We start from the raw sequence: 25,789 nt of genomic DNA, 5'->3' as shown, positions 1-25,789 counted from the left end.
GGACGAAACGGCGGAAGTACGAGCAAAGGCCGATGAAGCTGCGCACATCCTTGACACACTTCGGAACAGGGAAGTGCGTAACAGCATGGAGCTTGCCTGGGTCCGGTTGCACTCCGTTCGCGTCAACGAGATGTCCAAGGACGGTAATCTGGCGACGGCCGAATTGGCACTTCGATGCGTTGAGTTGCAGACCGGCTCGCCGAAAAACGTCCAGGACTGCTGAGAGGCGCTCGAGGTGCGTAGCGAATGTTGGGGAGAATACTATAACGTCGTCTAAGTAGCACAGGCACGTGGACCATTTGAAACCGTGAAGAAGGGAGTTCATCATGCGTTCAAAAGTGGCAGGAGCGTTACATAGGCCGAACGGCATCACCTTGAATTGATAAAGACCGTCGGGTGTTACAAAGGCAGTCTTCTCGCGGTCGAGATCGTCCACGGCAATCTGCCAATAGCCGGAGCGAAGGTCAATAGAGGAGAAATAGCGAGCTCCGTGGAGGCAGTCAAGGGCGTCATCAATCCGAGGTAGGGGATACACGTCCTTTTTGGTAACCCTGTTAAGGTGCCGATAATCCACGCAAAAGCGCCATGAGCCATCCTTCTTTTTTACCAGCACAACCGGTGACGCCCATGGACTACATGAAGGTTCAATAATGTTCTTGGCAAGCATTTTGCGAACTTCGGTGTGAATCACTTGACGCTCAGCCGGTGATACTCGATACGGGCGGCGATGAATAGGAGGGGCATCTCCAGTATTAATGCGATGTTTAACAGCTGTTGTTTGGGCCAAAGGACGATCGTTAAAGTCAAAAATATCTTGGTAGGAAATCAGAACGTGGTACAGCGCACGAGCGTGCTCGGACGGCATGTCGGGTGCAATCATTTTCTGTAAGTCGGCGATGGTACAAGTCGCCGACTGCGATGGTAGAGGAGGCTCGGTTGAATTGTCGTCTATTGAAATCGATGCGACAGAGTGATCCTCGAATGAGCAAAGTTGGGCCAGAGACATCCCGCGTGGCAGCACTTGTGTCGTCAAGGCAAAATTGACCACTGGCAGGCAGACGCAATTCGCCGTAATAGATAAAATAGTATGAGGTAGTGTGATCCCGTGTGTAAGGAGGACGTCTTGCATAGGAGCCGCGATGTAGTGACCGTCGGGCACTGGTGGGGATGACACGAAGTCAACGTAAGTCAGTGCCGAAGGTGGCAAGCGAACGAAGTCGACGGAACTGAGGCGAGGAAGGTGTTCTTCAGCGGGATCCAGAACAGGCAGGTCGAGGCGGAGAGTACTGGCGGAGCAATCGATGAGAGCAGAATGTGCGGAGAGGAAGTCGAGGCCGAGGATGATGTCGTGGGGACAGTGAGCGATGACTGTGAATAGCACGGTAGTGGAGCGATCGGCGAAGGAGACGCGGGCGGCACACATACCAATTACGGGGGCTGTTCCGCCATCGGCGACACGGACAACAGGCGTCGTGGCGGGCGTGATTATTTTCCTCAGCCGGTTACGAAGATCCGCGCTCATTACCGACAAATGCGCCCCAGTGTCTATGAGAGCTGATACAGGAACACCGTCGACTTGCACGTCAAGAAGGTTCAGATGGGTGGGCAACGTCAGGAGAGGATTTGGCGGCGTAGGGAGCAATGCAGCGTCACCTCGAGGCGCTGCATCGTCTAGTTTTCCGGCTGGGAGCGGCGTCCGAAGGGAGTCGGCGAATAGGAACGACGGGGCTGGGGAGAGCGAGATTGTCGCCGTTGGGGCGAAGGCGAACGAGAATAGGGGCGGTTCGGCGCAGGAGAATCGGTGGCGGCATTATCTGAGCGGGCAGCATAGGGACGAGAAAGGCCACCTGGGGGGCGAGAGTAGGCAGTATATGTAGACTGGTTCAGGGAACTCCAGCGACTGCGGCAGTGCCGAGAAATGTGCCCAATTCGATGGCAGTGAAAACAAATTGGCTTGTCGTCTGCAGTGCGCCATTCAGAGGGGTTGCGGAAACGTGGTGGGTAAGAAGGTGCGGGACGGGGTGGAATCGAAGATGTCGGGTGGGGATCAGGGCGATGGGCCGAGCAGATGGTGTGAATACCCATGTTGGCGAACTCCTGGCGGACAACTGCCTGGATCAGGGAAACAGTGACTGCAGGTGCATTGGAGGGGCTGGAGTCGAACGCAGCCGGATAGGCGGCCTCGATCTCACGCCGGACAATCCTGGTAACATCGCCAGTGTTGTTGGGACGAGGAGCGTCAGCACAGGAAGATGTCGCTGGGGTGTTGGGCAGACGGGCAAACTGTTGGTCGATACGTCGGCTTTTAGCGAATTCCAGGCGGCGGCACTCTTTGATAACTGCATCCACCGTCGCGACGTTGTTAAACACGAGCAAGTTGAAGGCGTCATCGGCAATGCCTTTGAGGATGTGGGAGACCTTGTCGGACTCAGTCATGTGTGCGTCAACTTTGCGGCATAGAGCCAAGACGTCCTGAATGTACGTCACGTAGGGCTCCGTTGACGTCTGCACACGACCGGAAAGCGCCTTCTGCGCGGCAAGTTGGTGACCATAGGGGTTGCCGAACAAATCGCGAAGCTTTTGCTTAAGCGAATCCCAACTGGTCAGCTCATCTTGGTGCGTCCGATACCAAACTCGAGGTGTGCCACCGAGGTAAAAGACGACGTTGGCGAGCATGATAGTTGGGTCCCACCGGTTATTGCGGCTGACGTGTTCGTAAAGGCTGATCCAGTCCTCGACGTCTTCCCCATCTTTTGCCGAGAATACGCCAGGATCACGGGGAGCGGAGAGGGTGATGTAGGTCGTCGAAGTGGCAGCAGGTGTCGGAGCCGGTGGAGTCGGGTTGGCGTCGCCGGGAGCCATGAAGGTAGGCTCGACGGACCGTCCACTGCGAAGCTCCGTGACGAGGTACAGGGAACGTCCACCTCCACCAAATATGTTACGTGGGAAGACACCGACGAAAAGCTATTTACAAGTATATTTACAAAGCAATACGCCGCAGTTGACCAAGAGGCAACAGCCCGCGCTAGCTTCTGATCGTCGTCTTCGTCTTCTTCCTGCGCGGCTCTTCGTCAGGGGGAATACGCCTCCGTAGCAATATCATAACATATTAAGTTCTACTTCCTCAACAGTTGAGATGATGGTTGCGCTAAGCTACAGCTTGAAACGTCAAATATGAATTTAAATGAAACTAACATGAAGTGAAACACTTTTGCGCACTCGTCGTCGCTACATACAAACAGCAGCCCAAGCACCCGCATGAAATCATTCGATTTAAATAAGATCATTGGCCAGAAAAAAAAATAGAAACGAAGCTGAAATTAGTGTCTCCGAGATACGGCGGCATGTGCGATCATCTTGGAGGGTGGTACGTTTCGGCAATTCCGCTAGGTGCACTGAGAGCCAAAGTCGGCCGTAGGCGCCTATGGGAGTGCCCACTCTTTACGGTGTCTATGTTACTCTATGGCCTGACTGTCGGTGCCGCTTTTCCTCGAAGCACATTTACGTCTATCAAGCGTTCAGATTGGTGAAGTAACTCCTTAGGTTGTCTCGCTGCTAGCTCTATGTCGAGTGCAATCTTGCAGGCTTTTTCAAAGGGGAATTGTTCCGTTGCCAACAATATCGTGTGAGTTTGCTCAGTGCGCAATCCCGCCAAGAGTCGATCCCTCAAGGCTTCGTTCAGAAACGCATTGAACTCGGAAATGCGTGCCAGATGTTCCGCTGAAACCGCTGCCAGGTGCGTGCTTCAGAATCATAGCATCACCCATCCTCGTCGCCAGTTCTGTAGTAGGTAAGGAAGGACACGAACGCAAGAAGCCAAGGCAAGAAGAATTGTGGCTTTTTTCAAGCACGGTTCTGCTTTTATAGCACTTATCAAGTCGGTCCTACGTCAGGGGCGTGTGCTTGCACTGATTTAAGATATGACAAATGGTTGCCCAATTGTCTGTAGGCCGCATTGAAAACCACGCTGTCAATTCTAGATTATGCTATTTTCGATGAAAACAGAAATGTGTTTGAAATTTATGTGTTCTAGTATTTTAACGCATCTGCATAGCGGCCATATATATCTATACGCGGATGGTTAGTACTGATTTATCTTGTTTTGGTATGGTTGCTGTTTTACCTTAACATCAATCAAAGGGAAGGCCTTCTCGTGCGACGGATTTGATAAATATCTGATACAGGTACCTAAAGCACAATTCTGCGTATCGCACTAAATATGTGGCTGGTATTGTATCAATTCCACTATATCATCTTACCATTCAACTTAAGCTCTTCCTCCTCTTTCAACCCTCCTCTTTTATGCGTACGCAATCAATCAGCGGTAATTCAATGAACTAAAGAAACTAAGGAACTGTACCATCATCGTTAGTGAAAACCGCGATAAAGTATTCATTGAGTATGCATGTTATTTCTGGGTTGTCCGCTACATCAATACTGTTGCTGTAGTGGCTCAGGCTTTGTGTAAGTGAAAGGTAACGCCGAAGTTTGGCTGGAGACAAAAAAAACTTTTTGAAGTACACGTTCTGGTAGCGTTATTTAGCGCTGGAGGTGCTGTCTTTCAGCTGTGATCTCAGCCGAGAAATCTGGTCGTTTGCCGATGCTACGCTTATTCGCTTATATTTTGATTTTACAGTTTTGTTTTTGTCCCAAGAGCATTATCTCTGGTCATCCCGAGGCTTGTGCTGCGCTTCATTTTCTGGGTGTGTGGTACAGTCACGTATGCAAATAATGGCAAGTTTCTTGAATGAATTACACTGGTAGTCAACTCAGTACTCGTCTGATTCAGAGAAACAGAATATGAACATGAGCTGTCTAGCACAGCCAGAATATCAACATCGCTAGCATGAGAGAATACAGGCACTTTTGCTTTGCGTTTCTTGAGTTTACAGGCATAGTTTAGTGTGTTCTAAGACATACAATGTTATGGTCCGATCTGCAATCAAACATGAGTACTAGCATCTTCTGATCGCATCAGAAGAGACCTAGGACAGATCGTTTGCCAGATGGACCGCCAGTGGGCACCTTCACCAGTTGTGTTAAGTCACAGAACAACAAAATCTCAACAAGAGGTGGAACATCACTGGAGAGCGCATAAGCGCAATCATCGTCTCAGTCCACACAAGACACAGGTCGCAGGACATCTCCGGACCGCGTCCTCTGCGAAGTGCCTTGCGTCGATGTGCATGACAGGGTACCAGAAGCCATATGATCTGGCTGCCGAGCTTTAACATGCATTTGGCAATGCAGCCGTCACCCACTTTGCTTCTTCCGTGGTGCTGGCAGTGCGAAACCTCGTGGTAGACCAACTTGCATGGCACACACGCAGCAAAATGATCAACAGTGATTATACAATGCTTCGCCATGCTAAATGGAATTGTGTGTATAAAAGGAACGACTGCGAATATTAGAGTTCTGTTTTGAAGCTGTTGGTATTAGAATTTTCAAGCAATCCATTTGCACTGCCTTTTCATTTGTGTATGCCAGAGCCTGTCCCATTCCTTCCGTTGGTTGCATGTGCCTTGCATACCCTTGCGAAGTGGCCTTGCTGACCGCACTTGGAGCAAATGGTGTTTCAGTTCCGGCATCGCGACGTCTCGTGCTTCCCGCTGCACCGGCCGCACTGTTGTTCCGTCTCCTCCCTTGTTGGCCGTTCCACGAAGTTTGTCGACTGTGTAAATCCGTAGATATGGACGAGGCGCATATGCGAATCCTTTCTTGTAGCTTCTATCGCCATCACAATTTTTTTTGCAGTTCCCAGGTCCCATTCTGCGCTTCCCAAAAGGCGGGTCTGCCTTCCGGAGTCATTATTTCCACAGGCAATCTGATCGCGCATTATCCGCTCACGCACTGCGCCAAAGTTCCAATCATGTACCAGCTTGTTAAATGCAGCAACCTAGTTACTGACGGCCTCGCCCATCTGCCGTTTCCTCGAAAAAAAACTTGAAGCTTGCGACTACTTCGGAAACTTTGGACTTTAAGTTCGCGCCGAGGGCCCCGGCGATAGCAGTGGGTGTCGCATCAGTCGTTTTTGTAGGCGACAGTAGGTTCCGTAGCAGCGAGTACATTGCTGTGCCGCGGCTTGTCAGAAATACCACCTTCCTTTTATCCGCGGCCACATCATTCGCAACGAAGCAAAACACGCTCGTAATATTCCGGCCAGTCACTTGTGCTTGCGTCGAAAACTTCCAGCCTGCCCACTGACAACATTCTTGTTGAATCGAGTGGCACTGGTATTTTTTGCCGCACCCAACTCGCCGATTTCATCTCTGGTCGCCAGTTGTGATGTTTTGCCCAGATAGTGCGCGCACGAGGCTCGGTGCGAATGCTCACCTACCCTGCCGTCAGCAGGTTTATTTCAATGGCTGTAAACGCGTCAACTCGTGGCGCTACAGCAAATTGCACAGGCCGTTGGCAACAACATAACACGTTCACGTGGAGCAGCTGCGACGAATCGTGTCATTGCCATATGTTCTACGGCAGTGAGCTATCCCCTGACTGCATTCGGGAGTCTGTCCTGTGCTCCCGGTTAAAGGCAGACTAACACGACGAGACGCATCGCTGATTCATTTCTTGGATGAGCGCCGCGCAGAAGACCGGCGCAGACCAGCTGCTAGCGGCGCGATTCGCTGCAGTTGAGCACCTTCTGTTCACCGGCCCACAAAATCAGTAATCTTTAGTTACGGTACACGCTCATTTCAAAATTCTGCTGTGGATTTCTGTTCTAGTTTTGAGCCGGTTTCTCTTGCCAGCTCATCAAAGTTCGCTTATACCGATCTCACAGTCCTTGGCGTCTGCTTAATGTCTTCTCGTGTAAGAATTGTTTGTTCTAACCCAGAGGGTAGGCCCTCGATGCAGGCATCTTCCATATACGAATTCAAAATACGATGCGAAACGCCACTCGCATGCTGACGATCTCTTACACGCGGAAGGACTCCGACATAGAATTAGAGCGACTTCGCGCACTTCGTCGCCGGGCGGAACGTCGATATCGGCGTACAAAATCAATGCATGACCTTAGGGCAGCCAGGAGGATACAAAAGAAGATTCAGCGTCGAATGGATAGATTAGCGTCTGAACGTTGGGCAACGTTTTGCAAGACACTCGACCCCCGCAAGCCGCTATCTCATATTTGGAAAACGGTGCAAGGTCTGCGTTGCCTTCCGGAACAGCGTTTTCCCTTCAAGGCGCTCGCGCTTTTCCAAGGGCGGCAAGACATCGATGTCGCAGAAGACTTTTGTGCGCGGATAGCAGACCAAGCGACACGTCCAGACCCTCCAGCCCGAGATGACGTCCCCCGTTCCCGTGATTGCCGCATGGACCTTCCTTTCTCAATGGAGGAGCTCGAGGCAGCACTAGCTCTCTGCAGGCGCTCATCATCTCCGGGCCCAGATGGTATATCATACCGAGCCTTGTGCTACCTCGGAGAATCCGCACGGATAGCACTATTGAGTCTCTACAACACCTCATGGCAGGAGGGAAATGTTCCTGACGAATGGAAAGTGAGCCGCCTGGTGCCAATCTTGAAGCAGGGCAAATCCCCGCTAGAGCTCGCCTCTTACCGCCCAATAGCGTTGGCCAGCTGTGTAGTAAAGATAATGGAACGGATGATCCTTGGCCGCCTGGAATGGTACCTTGAATACTACAAGATTTATCCGAATTCCATGGCTGGTTTCCGACGTGACCGCTCTTCCATCGACAATGTAGTTGATCTCGTTTCTTATGTCCAGCACGAAAGGTCCCGTAAACGTATATCTGCAGCTTTATTCTTAGATGTGAAAGGGGCATACGATAACGTATTACATGAGGCAATTCTCGACGCTCTTGTGACGGTTGGCCTAGGTGGTCGAGTATTTTTGTGGATCGCAAGTTACCTTTCTGCAAGATCATTCTATGTGTTAACCGACGATGGCCCAACTACGCGACGCTACACCAGCAGGGGTGTTCCTCAAGGCGGTGCTCTTAGCCCGACGCTATTCAACCTCGCTCTTATTGGGCTTGCTGAACACTTGCCAACTACCACCAAAATTTCATTATACGCAGATGACATCTGTGTCTGGACTTCGGCAGTCACACGTCCTCAGGTACGTGCACGGCTTCAAAGAGCGGCTACTTTGACAGCGAGCTACTTGTGTGAACAAGGTCTGAGCATATCGCCAGAAAAATGCGCCCTAGTAGCATTTACGCGCAGACCAATGACGCCTTATGTCATCTCAATCAATGGGCGGACCATTTCCTATGTCAGAACCCACAGATTTCTTGGCGTAATTATCGACCGAGACCTCAGTTGGAGCCCACATGTGGCCTACATGAAACGGCGCCTGACAGCAACCTCCCAGTTGTTTAAATACTTGACAGGAAAGACGTGGGGGATGTCAGTAGACGCAATGCTGAGACTCTACAGAGCTCTCTTCCTCGGTTTCTTAAGATACAGTCTACCTGTACTGACCAACACCTGCAAGACAAATATTCGTGTTCTGCAGGCAGCACAAGCTCAAGCACTCAGAGTTTGTCTTGGTTTGCCCAGATGCACGTCAACTGAGGCAACTATTGCGATTGCTCGGGACCATCCAATGCAAACTCACATCACGGTGGAAGCCCTGAGAACGCATATAAGACATTTTGCACGTGCCCCCTATCACCACCTTGCAACACTACCTTCAGACAGGCACCAAGCATCATTCTCGAAAACTATCGCCAAGTACAACGACAAACTTCCCTCGGGCTTCACCGCTCCATCTAAGCCACCGATACCCCCTTGGTGCCTTGTCAGCCCCACAGTCCATCTCAGCGTACCAGGAATTGGGAAAAAGTCTGAGCTGTCGTCGCCTGTGCTCAAACAACTGTCTCTGCTTCTACTGCACGAGAGGTACGCGGAGAGTGCACATATTTATACAGATGGTTCCACAAACATCCAGTGTTCGTCCGGTGCTGTGGTCGTCCCAGCAAGAGGTATTACCATCAGCTTTAGGACTGACCATCCAACGACATCTACATCTGCGGAACTAGCTGCTCTTCGCGCTGCTCTTAGTTTCGTCAATCGCGAACCACCTCGACAATGGTCAATTTTCAGTGACTCAAAGGCAGCCCTCCAATCTGTGCTATCAGCTCTGCGTCGCGGGCCATTCGAACAGCTCGTGCTCGATATTAGATGCCTGCTTCATACATCACATGAGAAAGGACATCACGTGACGTTTCAGTGGCTGCCAAGTCACTGCGGCGTCATAGGAAATGAAGACGCTGATAAAGCCGCTCGGACAGCTTTTGAAGACACACAGGAAGAGGCCATACCACATTCGCGGTCCGACGCAGCCAGCAGACTTCAAGTGCTTGCACGGGAGATCACGCTCTCTCTATGGTGCACACCAAGCAGCCAGACCAACCGCAGCAATCATCAACACGACCTGCCCTCATTGATGCGTCTCTGTATGCCAACTGGACTCCGCCGAAGTGAGGCCACCCTGCTTTATCGCTTATGGCTAGGGGTGGCCTTCACGAAATCCTACTCGTTTCGCATTGGAATGGCCGATAACGCTCTCTGCAATGCCTGTCTTTGCGAGGAGACGCTGGAACACATTCTGTGCGACTGTCCTGAATATAATGTTCAGAGACAGTCCATGGCATCTGTTCTAGCGCACCTGGACAATAGACCATTGTCAGTTACAACCATTCTCACACATCGCCGACAGAAGACATCGCAGCTGAAGGCGACGAAGGGACTACTTCGGTTTTTGAAGGATACGGGCTTGGACAAGCGGCTGTGACAGTGATATCGCGTACTGCGCAAGAGTGACGGACTGTAACTGACGATGTGTTCGCTGTGTTATGTGCTCTCTCTCTCTCTCTCCTCCCATCTTTCATCTCCCCCATCCCGCTCCCATGTGTAGGGTAGCCAACCGGTTAAGCGAAACTGGTTAACCTCCCTGCCTTCCTTCTCCACTTTTTCCTTCCTTCCTTCCTTTTCTTCTCGTGTAAGAAAACTGTGAAGCAAAACAAATACATTTTTTTTCAGATAAGCCAACTTTATTAGGATTCGAATAGTTTATTACGGCAAATTATGAAATCATAAGGGGTCCAGGATTGACAGTTTTGCAAATGCTGCTCCCTGCTATTGCGATACACGCTTACTCCTGAAGACCAGAACGCTGAAAATAATAAACCGAATGTAAGAAACACAGCGTGGATTCCTCCACCACAAACATTTATCTTACAATTAAAAAGACTGAAGTGAAATGAGAGGCCACGCAATATTTTTTCGGTTCACTTTTTTATAAAGGGAAGCTTTAGTTCCGGACCAACACTAACTCCTTTGTTCAAATTCATGTATAACGCAGAAATGATATTAGGGGAAAACCAATGAACTAATACGAAATAAAGTTGTTGGATTTTGCACAGAAACACAAATTTTGCAAAAGGATAGACAGTTGGGCGAGTTGGTACGGTAACATGATTTTGGCTTCTAGCGCGAAGTGAAACACGGACACAGAAAGGAGCAGACAGGACGAGCGCTAACTCTCAACTAAATTTTTATTGAAACGAAGAACATATATATAGGTGATTGCAAAAACCGTAGCATCAGAACATGACAATGTAAAAGCATCAGTTAAACATGTCAGTGGGTATGGAAGTCAAAGAACAAAAATTATTTCAGATTAGTACACGTATTGCGAAGGTACTGGAATTCGCAATCTAACAGAGACAACGAAGCATGACTGACGCAAGTGTCTCCTAATCTTTTTATGTGGAAAGCCTCGATAATTTCCCTCGTGGTTTGGCATCTGTGTCTAGAAAGAATTTTTGTGTCTTTAAAGAAAGGTTTGCATCCACAATCGAAAGATTGCGAATTCCAGTACCTTCGCAATACGTGTACTAATCTGAAATAATTTTTGCTCTTTGACTTCCATACCCACTGACATGTTTAACTGATGCTTTTACATTGTCATGTTCTGATGCTACGGTTTTTGCAATCACCTATATATATGTTCTTCGTTTCAATAAAAATTTAGTTGAGAGTTAGCGCTCGTCCTGTCTGCTCCTTTCTGTGTCCGTGCTTCACTTCGCGCTAGAAGCCAAAATCATGTAACACAAATTTTATTGAGTAACAGTGAAATTTGAGCCCAGTATTGACGTACAACCTGAAAATGCCTAATAGAATTTGAAAAGTCACGAAAGTTTAAATGTCGCGGTAACGTTAATGCGAGAAAAATGCATCAGCATTACTTCGCACCTCTCTGGGGTCCCGGATCCATGATTCAAACCACGTTCACTCTCTTGCAAGGAGCTCTTGAGGAACTCACTCGATGCACGTCCCGGCGCTTCGAGGAACGAAGCACACCATCGTCAATTGTACTATGTATAGATGTGCATGCACATACACGCTCGTTTAATTTCTCTCATTATCGCTTTACCTCTACCACGTCACCGGCGCCCCACACTACACGCGCATACACTTTTACCACTTTGACAGTTCTAAGGCTAAGTCATTAAAACAACTTGTCCAGAGTGTTTAGAAATCTATAACTGGGCATCGAGAATAGATATTGCAGTTCTCTGAACTGCGTCTGTTAGAGCGGCTAAAACTCAAATTCTGACGTTTTACGTGCAAAAACTAGGACGTGGTTATGAGTCATGCCTTACTAGTGGACATTGAAATAATTCTAACCAGCTTGGGTTAATTATAGCACATGAACGGCACGTGGTATTGCAGTTTACCCCTTCGAAATGCGGCTTTCGCGGCCAGGGGCCGAAATACGTAACGATTCATTTTGGACGCGGTTCGCTATGGCTGTTACGTCTTCCCGACAGTTGGAGAAAGAGGAACGTCGCGGCGTGAGGGAGACCAATGAAGGAGCGGCGTTCTGCCGCAAGGTTATGTCATCATTTCGTTTGCGTTTTCGGGACGATGTAGTAATTCAAGGATGGTGCTAGTTCCATAAAATATATTGGCTTGTATTCAAAGCTTTCACATTTAATTTCCAGTAGTAACTGTGAGCTTCCGACGCGGACAGCTGGGGGTTTAAATTTACGTGCGTTTTTTTGCGCTATGTCGTGCGTCATACATTAAGCAATCAAAGCGTTTCTCTGGGTGCAGTGCTGGGCAGTATCGAATAGACATGCATCTTAGATACTATCTTAGGTGCTCTTTGAGTATCTTGTGTCTGTATCATGATATAGTTCTCATCGGTAGTTCTCAGCCATAAACTTGGCTGAGAACTACCGACAGATATCACTAACGTGCATATGCTGTAAAATGATGGAACATATTATTGCATCTCATGTTTACCATCTCGAATCGAACTTCTTTTTTCATAATAAACATGGTTTCAGGAGAAGTTTGTCGTGCGAAACGCAATTGCTTTAATTTATGACAGATTTACATTTTAGCATAGACTCAAACCTTCAAACTCACAGCATCTTTCTGGATTTTTCTAAAGCTTTTGACCGCGTAGCTCATTGTCGCCTGTTTTTCAAGTTATCATCATTAAATATGATTCACTAACTCTATCCTGGCTTCGAAATTTTCTTTTTAACAGGCAGCAGTTTATTGTCGCTAACAGCTTCTCCTCGCCCCTTTCACATGTTCCATACGGTGTACGACAAGGAAGCGTTCTAGGTCCCTTACTCTTTCTGATATACTCTAATGACATACCCAATAACTTATCATCATGCATGCGCATTTTCGCTGACGACTGCATTATCTATCGTTCTATGAACACATCCAATGACCAGCTGATCCTCCAAAATGATCTTAACCAAATTATTATTTGGTGTGACACTTGGATAATGACTCTAAATTCATCAAAATGTAAAGTGATGTCCTTCACCCGTAAATGCACTAACTTGCACTATTCCTAATGTATAAAAAATGTCCCATTATCTTGGACCTCATCATTTAAATATCTATGCGTAAATCTTTCAACAAACCGCTCCTAGACTTCTCACATTACCACCAAATGTGCCAGTGCTTCTCGTTCTCTGGGTTACCTGCGACGTAACTTTCGGAACTCGCCTCCACTTACAGGCAAACTGGCATTTCAAACATTTGTTCGCCCTCGACTTGAGTTCGCCGCTCCAGTCTGGTCTCCCCACCAAAATTACTTAATTATCATCCATAATATCAATCCAAAATTAATCCAAAATAGGTCCGCACATTTCACTTCTCGGAATTATGGCTTCCGTTCTAGCGTAACTCCAATAAAGATTCTCCTTTCACTTCAGCTGCTAAGTAATCGTCGCGACATAGCGCTGTTGTCATTATTCCATAAATACGCCCACCACACTAACAAACGCTCTCTGCACTTAGAAACGCCATCGTACACGTCGCGCAGATTACACAATCATTATAGCTTCACGCGCATCTATGGCAAAACAGAAGCACTTAATTCATCTGCAATCCCACGTGCCATTCGGCTCTGGAACAACCTCCCCGACCGCATAGTTGCGGAAACTGACCGTGAAATGTTCAAGCGCTCACTCAACTCGCTTAACCCTTGTTAACCATTAATATCACACTCACTGTTCTGTTTTATCTTTTGTACCTTTTTCTTGCACTCTCATACGCTTGTTACAGACTTATAGAGTTCCTTTTTATTGCATTCATATGCAGCTTTATGCAGCTAATATGTTTCTGTGACTTTTATGCAGTGCAATTAACTGGTGTTTTTTTTTATTAATATTGTTGCTAGATTGTATGTACTTGATTCTATGCCCCCCTTACTCAATGCCCATGTAGGGGCCTTGTAAGGTATTTTAGAATTGAATAAATAAATAAATATGTCTGGCAAAACGTGTATCAGTATCTGTATTTCCGATACATGAAAGCATGTATTGTGTACATTAAGATACAAGATCTTGCTGATACTAGCTGATACTACGGCCACTAAACCACCTAAATAAAACTAAAGGCAACGACACTCTTTTATCTTTCCGCCAGAGCCCTTCAGCGAGGGCAGTCGATGTGGTGTGCCCGTCCCTATTGGTGAAGTAGGCTCACATGTGGCGGTCGCGCCGTCTCGACAAAAGTAAGCGCGCGAACGTACGCGTAAAGCCGACCTTTTGTTTTCTTGATTTCTTATTTTTGGTGTGTCGGTGCCATGACACTCGCTCCTAGCCACTGGACTGTGCTGCGTACGCCAATGCGTGCGGCGTCTTTCGCTGAAATTCTGATGCCACTATATTGTTGTTATTGAAGTAGCTCTTCTTTGGTGCGTTCGTACGAAACCTGAAGAATGAGAGAATGGGTTAACCTTGCGTCTAGTAACTTTCACACATTGCTTTGAAATGAAACTATTATACGTGGAGCACGAGAGATAAAAATCTGGAGATTCAAACAGATAGTTCATTCAAATGGAATAAGGTTGCGGGCTTCCGCAGAACTATTACGTGGAACTGTTTTCTTTCCTTCGTGTTGTTGACAAATTTGACTTCGTCCTGCCATCTGCTAGCCGCCTGGTTAGCTCAGATGGTAGAGCGGCTTCTCCGGAAAGGCGGCGAATCCGGGTTCGAGTCCCAGACCAGGACAAATTTTTCTTCAACTGGGAGGCTTTTCTTTCGAGAAACCCACATGAGTTTCCTCTGTAGCAATTTGCTATGTTTGGCGGGATGTCTCATTTTCCTTTTATTAAGGCTGATTGGAGTTAAGAAATTTGCAAGCAAACATTTTTTTGTGCATACGTGTTTGCAGCTACATTATATAGATCTGAAATAGAAAATTTGCGGATATATCGAAGTGTCTTAAGATAAAAATGGAAAGTACCGTACTGTGTAAAGTGTCTTTTAACTGTATCACAAATACCTGTTTCCAGAGTATCTTGTATCGTATCATGATAAAATTGCGAAGTATTGTGTGGGGGTTAATACTAGGCAATACAAAGGGGAAAATGTATTTAGGTAAAATGTACAGAGAGAAGCCGAGATGGCGGATACAAAACAACGCGAGCACTTCTTCGACCCCCGTCTTCGCCCCCTTGCTTGCGGCTTCTACAACGTAAGGATCGCACCCAATGACCCCCGCTGGCTGGAGCGCCATCTCGGCGCTTACGAAACAGACGGATTGTTGTCGGGGAAGTGAGTCTTCAAACGGTCGACGCCTGCGATATCACTAGGTGGTACGGACAATGAAGAGCTACCCTCCATTGGGACGATCTCGTATGTGACTTCATTGAGCTAGCGGAGAACCGTATAAGGGCCAGAGTAGCGAGACAGAAGCTTCGTAGACAAGTCCACGTGGCGTCATGGCGTCCAAAGGACTAAAGAGCGTGGAGAGAGGTGAACTGGATTGTGGTGCTGTCATAGCGGGCCATTTGGAATATCTGCGAGACAGAGAGACGATCCCGTGTAATCTGGTGAGCTGTTTGAGTGAGAGCAGCAGCATCGTTGACGTACTGCGTAGGAAGGTAGGTATCTATCTGATGGCACAAGAGTCGCAAAGGGAAGCGTTGGGTGGCGGCCAAACAACAGGTAGAAAAGAAAACAGCCGGCGGTTGTGCGGCGGGAGGAGTTGTACGCAAACGCCACAAAAGGCAAGGTGCTGTCCCGTTCATGATGATCTGCGGATGTGTACGTAGAGAGCATCGTGGTCAGCGTGAGATTAAGACGTTCGGTAAGTCCATGTGTTTGTGAATAGTAAGCTGTGGTTAGCTTGTGATGTGTGGAATACGAACGAAGGATGTCGTCGACGGCTTTCGAAAGAAACGAACGACCGCGATGGGTCAGCAGCTGTCATGACGCGCCATGTTGGAGAATGCAATCATGAAGCAGAAAGTCCGCGACGTCAGTGCCACAGCTTGTTGGCAGTGCCCGCATGATCGCATACCGCGTGGTGTAGTCAGTGGCCACGGCAATCCACTTGTTCCCAGCAGAAGATGTCGGAAATGGTCCAACCAGATCAAGGCCCACGCGATAAAACGGGACAGTTGGGATTTCGATAGGCTGAAGTGGACCTGCGGGCAACAAGGACGGGCGCTGGCGGCACTGGCAGGAGTCGCAAGCAGCAACATATCGACGTACAAAACAGTCCTGGCTAGGAACAGGCCTGGCCAGGAAAACCGACGCCGCACCCGGTCGTATGTATGGGCAATTCCTCCTTTACTACATGCCTGCCGCGTCGCTAGTCTTCCCGTTGGAGCGGAGGTTCCCGTAGTTCAGGGTAGTGGCGGAGAGACGGCGCTCGCAGCCGACCCACTTGCTGTTGCGGAGGAAGTGACGATTACTAGGCTGGCGCGTGGTCGGCCAATCGCTTGACGAGAGATTGTGGGTCCTGCCTCCGGGATCACAACAGACGCCGCTAAAATCTCGGAGGCTGGGCTACGTGATTTAGGGTTGCAGCGGCCACCGCAGCTAGTGCACGCAGCCGACCCGGGTTAACCCGGATTGGGAAAAGTAAAGAGGAGAGGGGCAGGAACCAGCGTCTCGGCTCACGCGGCAGGCATCTAGTAAAGGAGGTGTTGGTATGGGACACTCCGAGCTGTCCGCCGGTTGGGGTATTGTTTAGCTACTGGAGCGCAGTAGAATGGAGAGATGTAGGAAGTACAAGCAGAAAGCTTGAGCCGTCGGATTTAGTATTGCGTCAGTATAAAGTACCATCACGCAGCAAGAGCAGGTGCAGATATGGGTTGGATTGGTGAGAGCGTAGCTGCTGGATTATGGAGCGCAAGTAAATATCTTTCAGCTGTGCCTTCTTGATATCGCTGAAGTCAGTGGAGGCGAGGAAACACGCGTCGTTATCATTGGCAGCGTGGTCGGGAAGATCCACGAGGTGACAGGAGAGGTAGTCCGCATCCCGGTGCATTCGGCCGGACTTGTAATTGGCATCAAAGGTATACTCCTGAAGCTTCAATGCCCAGTGACCAATTCATCCACTGGGGCCTTTAAACTACGACAAGCAGCATAGTGCATGGTAGTCTGTGATGACCGAAAACGCGTGGCCCAACAAGTATGGTTGAGATTTTGCGACCGCCCAAACTAAAGCGAGGCATTTCCGTTTAGTGATCGAAAACTTGACCTCTGAAGGGGAGAGGAGTCGACTAGCATAGGCGATGACGCGGTCTTGTCCTTATTGCCTCTGGCCAAGGACAGCGCCGAAGCCGTGTCCGCTGGTGTCGGTGCATACTTCAGTGGCCGTGGACGGGTCAATATGGGCTAACATTGGTGGGGTGAGAAGGAATCTAGTGAGTGCGCGAAAGACATCAGCTTGAACAGGACCCCACGAAAACATGTCCTTGTTCAGCAGCTGCGTTAAGGGGTGGGCAGTGTGGGCTAAATTCTGGACGAAGCGTCGAAACTAGGAACATCAGTCTACCAAGCTCCAGACGTCCTTGGCCGATCGCGGTACTGGGAAGTTTTTCACAAAACGAATTTTGTCGGGATCAGACTCTACACGACGAGCACTGACAAGGTGGCCTACCATAATGATTTGACGACGGCCAAAAGTGCATTTTGAAGAATTTAGCTGCAAGCCTGCTTGCCGCAAAACATGAACTACCGACAGGCTTGTTAGATGGCTGTCATATGTCGGAGAAGAAATGATGACGTCATCTATATAACAAAGGCATCTGGACCATTTGTAGCCGTGACGAAGAGAATCCATCAGTCTTTCAAACATTGCTGGGGAATTCCACAAGCCAAATGGCATCACTTTAAACAGAAAATGCCCATCCCGTGTAACGAACTCGGTCTTTTCGCGGTACAGGTCATCTACAGAAATCTGCTAGTATCCAGATTGTAGATCGATGGAGGAGATATATGTCGAGATAGTCGAGAGCCGCATCAATTCTCGGCAGAGGGTAGACGTCTGTTTTCGTGACATTGTTCAAGTGACGGTAGTATACACAGCAACGCCAGCTACCGTTCTTCTTTACCATCACGACGGGTGTCGCCAGGGACTGCAGGAAGGTTCAATGATATCTTTGGCGAGCATTCTTTCGACCTCGCGCTTAATTACTTGCCGTTAAACATGGGAAACATGATAAGGACGTCGTCTGATGGGGCTGGCGTCTACAATATGGATACGGTGAGTGGCGACAGATGTCTCGTCCAAAGGGCGGTCATCAAAGTCATAGATCTCGCGATAAGGCATCAACATGTGCCTGATATCGGCAGCCTGTGTTGGAAGGAGGCCAGGCGTGATCATCTTGGTAGTATCATGATGGGCTGTACGGCTTGTGGTGGGGAATGCAGCGTGGAGCGAAGGATCGCCGGCAACTAATGCAGAAACCGCATGCTCATCCACAGAAGAGACGTTGGCCAGAGTCATGCCATTTGGGATAAGTTGCGTGCACCAGCTGAAATTGAAAGTGAGAAGGGACACACGGTTATTAGAAACAGTGAGAATGGTATCGAGAACAGCGACATTTTTGGTGAATAAAACGTGAAAAATGGCACTAAGGACGTAATAACCGTCAGGAATATAACGGAGAGACATTAGGCTGACGTACGTAATGGATCGTGGTTCCACACTGGTGTAAACCACGGAACATAAACGCGATTGACCATAGTGAAGCAGGTCAAGATGAAGTGATCCTGTTCCCCAATTAATAAGGGCGGAGTGGCCAGACAGAAGTACCATGTCTAGGATGAGTTGGTGGGAACAGTGCTCGAGCGCAGAAATTACTGGAGTCGTACAGCAGCCGGCAAAACTTCTTTGGGCGGAGCACGTACCAAGGACGGGAAGCGTTTCCCCGTCGGCGACTCTGATGATCGATAACAAGGGTAGAGTGTGGACCTTCTTGATTCGATGTTGAAGCTCCGAATGCATTAATAACATATGTGCCCCCATGGGGACGAGAGCAGTGACAACTGTAGCGTCCACCTTAACGTCAAATAAGTTGCGCCTTGTCGGCAGTGTGGTCAGAGGATTTCGCAGGCGGGTCGTCAATGCAGCTTCACCCCTGGTAGTTGCATTGTCAAGTTTTCCGGAGGCAGGCGTCCAATTGGCGACGGAGAGCGGCGGAACTGTTGGTTGCGAAATGTCGGCCGATGGGACAAGGGCGAACGGGACTGGTGACCGCACGGAGATGGTGAACGACGGTGCGACATGGCCGGAGTATCATCACCGTTGGTCTAATTGGATTCGCGGTAAGAGTGGAAACAGAAGGAATGGTCTGAGGGCGACGATTAAGTGCGTAGGGCGCATGGGGCCAAGGCCACCCATTATTGCAATAGCGGGTGACTTGACCAATCCGACGACAGTTAAAGCAGATGGGCCGGTCATCAGCAGTCCTCCACTCGGCCGGATTGCGGAGACGTTGCCTCGTGCCTTGAGCTTAGCAACCTTCGGGGCTCGGGTGAGAACCGGCGTATTAAGCGTGGTATGGCCGATGGCAAGCTTAGCAACCTAGTAAACGTTCAGTTGGGTGGGAGGGAACGATGGCGCACACAGAGCCCAGGCCAGCACTGGATAGTTCCTGGCGAACGACGGCCTGGACAAGGGGAATCACGGTAGCGCTGGACTCACAGGCACGGCGGCACCGGGAAACAGGAGACATAGCCTTAAGTTCACGCCATATGATCTTCGTCACGTGTTCTGCGGTTAGCGGCAGCTGTGACTCAGATGCGTCTTCGCACAACGCGGTTGCTGCCGTGTGGCGAAGTCGAGTGAACTGAGGCGCGACTTTTGGCGACCTCGAAATGCTTGCACTCATCAATGATAGCTTCCATCGTGTCACAGTCATTGCATATTAACAGATTGAAGGCATCAATTTGAGTAAGTGTCCCACTTTCTCCGACTCCGCCATACCGTCATCCGCTTTGCAGCAAAGGGCCAACACATCCTCTATGTAAGACCGGTAGGTTTCCGTCGATGTTTGGGCACGTGATGCTAGCTCCTTCTTTGCAGCGATCCTCCAACTAGCAGCTTGCCAAACAGAGCGCGCATGTTTTCCTTGCAGGTATCCCCGATTCCAATTTACTCTTCACTGTTCTGGAAGCAGACCCTCGCTGTCTCTTGAAGATAAGATAGGATGATGGCCAACATGACGATATCATCGCATCGCCAACCACTCTTCAATGTCGTCATCATAAATTCCACAAAACGTACCTGGGTCTCTCGGCTGGGAACCGACAACCGTTGACGTTGCCACTATTGAAGCGGGATCAGTCTCTTCTGTGATTGCGGGGAGAATTGAATGTTGCCTGCTGCGAAGCTCCGTTGTACCGAGTTGGTGCCACGCAGCTCCTGTCTATCCTATATATCTATCCTATCTTCAAGAGAAGCCGAGATAGCGGAGAACCAAACGAGCGGTTCTACGATCATCGTCTGCATCCCCTTGCTTGCACCTTCAATGTACGGGAATGGCTTGTAACAGTACCCTCGGCCAGCCCTGTCTGGGTGTAGGCCGCGGCTCTAACATGATTTTAACGCGACAGTGTCAAGGAGCTCGTGTCGCAGAAAAGCCGGTGTCATTGGTGTCGGCGGCGTTGGCCATGACCGAAAAACCCCAGAAGGCAATTCATAAATAAAAACAACTTGCAAGATGGGCTGGGTGGGAAGGGAACCAGGGTTTCCCGAGTGTGAGGCGGAGACGCTACCACTCAGCCATGAGTTCGATCGTTCAAAGTGGGACAAAAACGTCTCTAGTGAATACCTTACAAGCGTGCCGCAGAAAATTATTCTGATGTGTTTATCGGTAATTATGAGCATGTAAATTACAGAAGTCGCAGTTAAACGCGTAGCGAAGTACGTTTCCGCTACATTTCTTCTGCGCTTTCCGCACACGCAGATCCCTCTTGCGGCAAACACAAAAGACCCCGTCGCAATGTACGGCGCTGCCCTGACAGGTGGCGCGCCACGCGCGCATCGGGGCTATGCTGGGACCGGTGCGAGGCGCGTCGCCGCCCGGCTGTCCATGCCGATCACGACGTTCCGAGACACCGAGTTCTTTGGTTCGTTCCGCTTGCTCAGGCGCACGTTTTGTTGGCGCGCCAAACTCGACGGCTGCCTTGCTCGACGCTCACCGCTTGATTGGTGGGTGCAAAGTCCGATGCGGGGCGCCTCGTAAGTGAGCGCTGCGCCGTAGCGCATAGTCTTATACACCCCTTGGTGGGTCGACGGGAACGCTGTCGCATTCCACTCTTGAAGGCGAAGCTTAAGCGTCCTCCAATTTTTGTTTCTCAGGGGCGGAGCTCCTTAGCGCGGACGATTGCGATGAGGGTTCCGTCCACGCATCCCGCAACTTCGAGAATCTTGCCGCGGTCAAAGAAGCGTTGTTGACTGCGGTTTTTCCTGCACCGTGGAGAGAAGTTTCACCCCCCTGTTTCTTTTCTCACAACCGTTGTGGTCCTAGCGACGGCGGTAATGACGCGACTGCCTGACAGTTGCGGCAATAGCTTCTACATTTTAGATGCACCACTGGAAGCAACCCGCGGGGAAAAAAGGAAAAAAAAACGCAGCGTGCACAGCACATGCGTCGCAGTATCAACGCTACTAAGTCTTGTTGTTCGAGATATTCAAGATAGCCGCAAATCCATCGCACTGTGTTTTTGGAGAGACTAAAATGCCTACAGAACTCTCCTTTGCTGCTGTCGAACGTGTGGCGCCATTGCCTCTGGTCGCGTCGTTGTCTTTTGCGAACGCTTGCTAGCAACACAATAAAAGAAGTCGCCATCAGCGTCTCTCTCGTCGCTCCGGCCAGCGCGAGACAGACGGCCATGGTTGCCTTAGCAACCCTAAAGATCATGCTCGCGATGGCGTGCGATCCTCGAGATAAGCATTTCTCCTCAAACCATGAAGCGCGAATAGAGACAGCACACTAATGGTATCTTCGACTGGTCGCCTCCATCCTCCGAACCAGAGTCGGGCTGATCCGGCGTTCCCCGAGCTCTGAGGTAGAGGACAAGCGCGCGAACCGAACGCGCGACTCGCCCTCGGAGGAAGAAATGGCAGATGCGAAACCACGTGACTATTGCCAACATCCCATGTTTTTATGCGAAGCATATTACTAGAGGTCAACCCAGCTCCTCAGGCGCGGCGGTGTCGCCTTCAATATCACGTGACACCGTGGCGTCACGACAGAGGAGAAACGGGGCTCCAACTCGCGCCGTCGCTCGCGGCGTCGCCTTCAAGGCTGACCACGTGACACCGTGACGTCACGACAGAGGAGAAACGGGGCTCCAACTCGCGCCGTCGCTGGCGGCGTCGCGGCGGTATATAAGCAGCTACGCTTGCCTCTGCTAGACACTCACGAGGTGAGATGCCTCCTGGAGACAGAGCTGGTCGTAGGAATGAGAAGCGAAGGTTGCGGCGTGCTACAGAGACTGTTTCTAGGTGGCTTTCCTACGGCGCAGCGACTACGCGTTCCGCATCGGACGCGGTGAGCGTCGAGCAACGCAGCGTTCGGCGCGACAACGAAATGTAGGCCTGAGCAAGCGCCGCACGCCTGAGGCGACGCCGACGACACCGGCTTTTCTGCGACACGAGCTCCTTACCGCTGCAGCGTTAAAATAAAGGCGAATATGCTTCGCATCCTGGGCTGAACCTTAGCTAAGCCTGGCCATTCATATATATATATATATATATATATATATATATATATATATATATATATATCCAAAGCTCCCGGTGCTGTCGGGAAGACCGGCGGACGCGCCGACGGGACGAGTGTTCGTCGAGACGCGAGCATGCAGTGGCCTAGGTTGCCTAGGTTGCGGTGGGCCGTCGCCAGCAGCAGCGACGCAGCGTTGCGATGAAGTTTCAATCTCGACGGCTGCTCCGACGACAGGGCTCAGAGCACCTCAGAGTGCTCGAAGACGGAGGAGGGCAATCGAGAAGAACCAGCTGAACGCAGGGTGCGCACACCCTCTTTCAACCAGCCGAAGACAACGTCGCTCGCGAGAGCACTCCAGAGCGCTCAGAAACAACCAGCCGAAGATGGCATAAAGAACAATGACAGGACAAGGCGCTCCTGAAGCAGGAGACATGTCCCGCCGTTGTTTTTTCTTAGTGCGCTATCTCTGTTGGCGCTTCATCTTTTGAAAGCTTTGACCCAACTAGCCCCACATTATGTTCTACTGCACTTCTCCGTGGTTCTACTCGTAGGAGACGGTGGGTTCTGCTCAAGCACTTGCTTGATCTGACCCACACCAAGTCTGCATCACACAAGAATCTCAACCGCGTCATACACGCGTTAATTTCCAGGCACGAACCAGGAACTCCTCGCTACCTTGAAAGACAAATACATAAACACCTCCACCGACATTTCCACCCCCTAATTTACAAAGGCTCCCAGAACCCAGACATGGACAGAGACATCATGGCGTCGTAAGTCCGCACCGCACTCAACCGCATCTAGACTACCGCGGCAGCCGGCGATGACCATATCACCAACAAAATGTTCCGCCACCTCGACGACCAGTCGGTCGCAGCACTTGCGGACCTTTTCAACCACCATTGGCATGAAGGTCGCCTTCCAGACTCCTGGAAGCATGCCAAGGTAATCTTCGATCATACCCAAACCAGGCAAACAACTCGATCTGCGCAACCTCCGGCCCATCTCGCTCACGTCTTGCCTGGGGAAGGTTATGGAGCACGTAGTTCTGAACAGACTCCACACTCACGCAGGCAAGGAGGATCCCCTCCCCCCACCAGGTTTGGGTTCCGGGCTGGACTCTCTACCCAAGACATCATGTGGCAGATACAACACGACATACTCGACCCGGGTCCCATCCGGGCGACACGCACCATTCTCGGCCTCGACGTCAGTAAAGCGTTCGACGACGTGTCGCACGCTTCTATACTGACTAACCTCTCGCAGATGAATGTAGGCACTCGCCCCTACAGCTATATTGCCAACTTCCTTCACAACCGCACCGTTGAACTCCACATTGGAGACCTCTGCAGTGACAAAGTCACCACGGAAAACAGGGGAACACCACAGGGAGCTGTTTTGTCCCCGTTCCTATTCAACATTACTATGCGAGTCCTTCCCACACTTCTCGACACTATAGCCCACATTAAGCACTCAATATACGCCGACGATATTACCCTCTGGAAAAATTCTGGCTCGGACGGGGAGATACAAGATTCACTTCAACAGGCAATCGACACCGTCAACACTTACGTGCAGGCAAACGGTCTCGTTTGTTCGCTCACCAAGTCTGAACTGTTAGTTCTTCGAGAAAGACGTGTTCACCGACCCGTCCCCGACCCTCAAGAGCCGATCACGCTCCACATTGCCACCCACCCCATAGCCGCCGTACAGACCATCCGTGTGTTAGGTATGCTGGTGCAGAACAACACGCAGAACTCGGAAGCCGTCCAACGTCTCCGAACCACAGCCCACCAAATCAAATGCCTAATCCACCTCATTGCCACTCGCCGCAGGGGAATGCGGGAGACAGACCTCTGCCGCCTCACACAAGCCTACCTCATTAGTAGGATTGTCTACACATACCCTTATTACCACCTCCGCTGCAAAGACGAAGAGGCGGTAAATAGCATCATCCCCTCAGCGTACAAGGCGGCAATGGGACTGCCCCAGTCCGCCAGCACACAGCGTCTCCTCCAGCTTGGAGTATACACACCCTCGCAGAGCTGATAGAGGCACACAAGACTGCACAGATACACCGTCTTTCTCGCACCGAACACGGTCGTTACATTCTTAATCGTCTTAACATCAACCCTACAGGGAACATCCACCCCACTGCTCCCCTCCCGACTGGAGTCTTCAGTTGGCTGGTCATCAAACCCATGGCCAAGGATATGCCACCCGGCCGCCACGATAGGCGCCGCCAACTGAAGGCACAAGCCTTAGACGTCACCTACTCCGCCGACGAACATGCCATGTACGTGGACGCGACGAAATGCCACTCTAACACATACGTAGCCTGCGTAGCGACGCCAACCACCACTCTCATCAGTGCCGCTACAGTGCGCACACACTCCTCCACCGCTGCCGAAGAGGTCGCGATCGCACTAGCCATCGCGGATTCCCGCACAAGCGCGGTTCTCAGTGACTCTAAACGAGCCATCCAAAATTTTAAAAAAACTCACTCTGTCTCCCCGCCGCACACATCCTCCGCGGTTGCGCTTTCAACAGAACTGTAAGCTTAGTGAGGGTACCTGCTCACGCGGGGAACTCTGTGAACGATGGGGTAGACCGTTTAGCCCGAGGCCTAACTAACCGGGAGGCCGGCCCCTCGAACCAAGGTGCGCTCGCAGAGGCCCCCAAATCCTATGCTGACATTACCAACTTCTACAAGGAGACGAGACGCGTGTACCCGCCTCCACACCCCGACCTCGAACGATCGCAAGCCACCATGCTTCGCAGACTGCAGACCGATTCAATCCTCAGTCATTCTATGCTTTATTTCATCACTGGAGGGGATTACGATTCCGTCTGTACTAAGTGCGACCATGGAGTGTTCGCCACTCGGGCACACACACTCTGGGGATGCGAATGTAACCCTCCCCCACTATCATTACTGCCAGCTCCCTCCGAGGAGACTTGGAACCAGCTGCTGACAAGAGCAGACAAGAAAACGCAACTGGCACTCGTCTCGTGGGCCACAGACGTACTAGGCCTACCTGCCCTAACTCCCCCCCCCCCCCCCTGCAGTGGCAAATAAAGTTGTTTCTCTCTCTCTCAGCCATGACAGTGTGGGCAGGGCACAGACTCCGAGTGCGAGAGGCATTCACAAGCAAAAGCGCTGAAGAAGACGACCCACTATACCGTTCCAATTATTATATCGTTACATGAAGGGTTTTGCGCAAGACCCGAAGGTGTAACAATCGAAAGAGAAAAGAAAGACGAAGAAGGCATATCTGGCGCACTCATATATATATATATATACACAT

The 25,789-nt window shown here is 50.3% G+C and overlaps 1 protein-coding gene across 3 annotated transcripts in view; it reads right to left on the bottom strand.

The window, feature by feature from the left end:
• Positions 1 to 10,007: 10,007 nt before the first annotated feature.
• The window catches only part of LOC135912586 (uncharacterized), a 254,346-nt gene continuing 238,564 nt past the window's right edge, over positions 10,008 to 25,789 (bottom strand). For all 3 annotated transcript variants that reach the window (XM_065445081.2, XM_065445082.2, XM_065445080.2), the window contains exon 9: positions 10,008 to 10,145. In XM_065445081.2, the coding sequence (XP_065301153.2) occupies positions 10,125 to 10,145 (21 nt within the window). In that variant the 3' untranslated portion in view covers positions 10,008 to 10,124. The remainder of the gene's footprint in view (positions 10,146 to 25,789) is intronic.

Source organism: Dermacentor albipictus, chromosome 9 (genome assembly GCF_038994185.2).
Source record: "Dermacentor albipictus isolate Rhodes 1998 colony chromosome 9, USDA_Dalb.pri_finalv2, whole genome shotgun sequence".
Lineage (NCBI taxonomy): Eukaryota > Metazoa > Arthropoda > Arachnida > Ixodida > Ixodidae > Dermacentor > Dermacentor albipictus.
The sequence above is the reverse complement of the archived record's forward strand: the minus strand, read 5'-3'. Positions and strand labels throughout refer to the sequence as shown.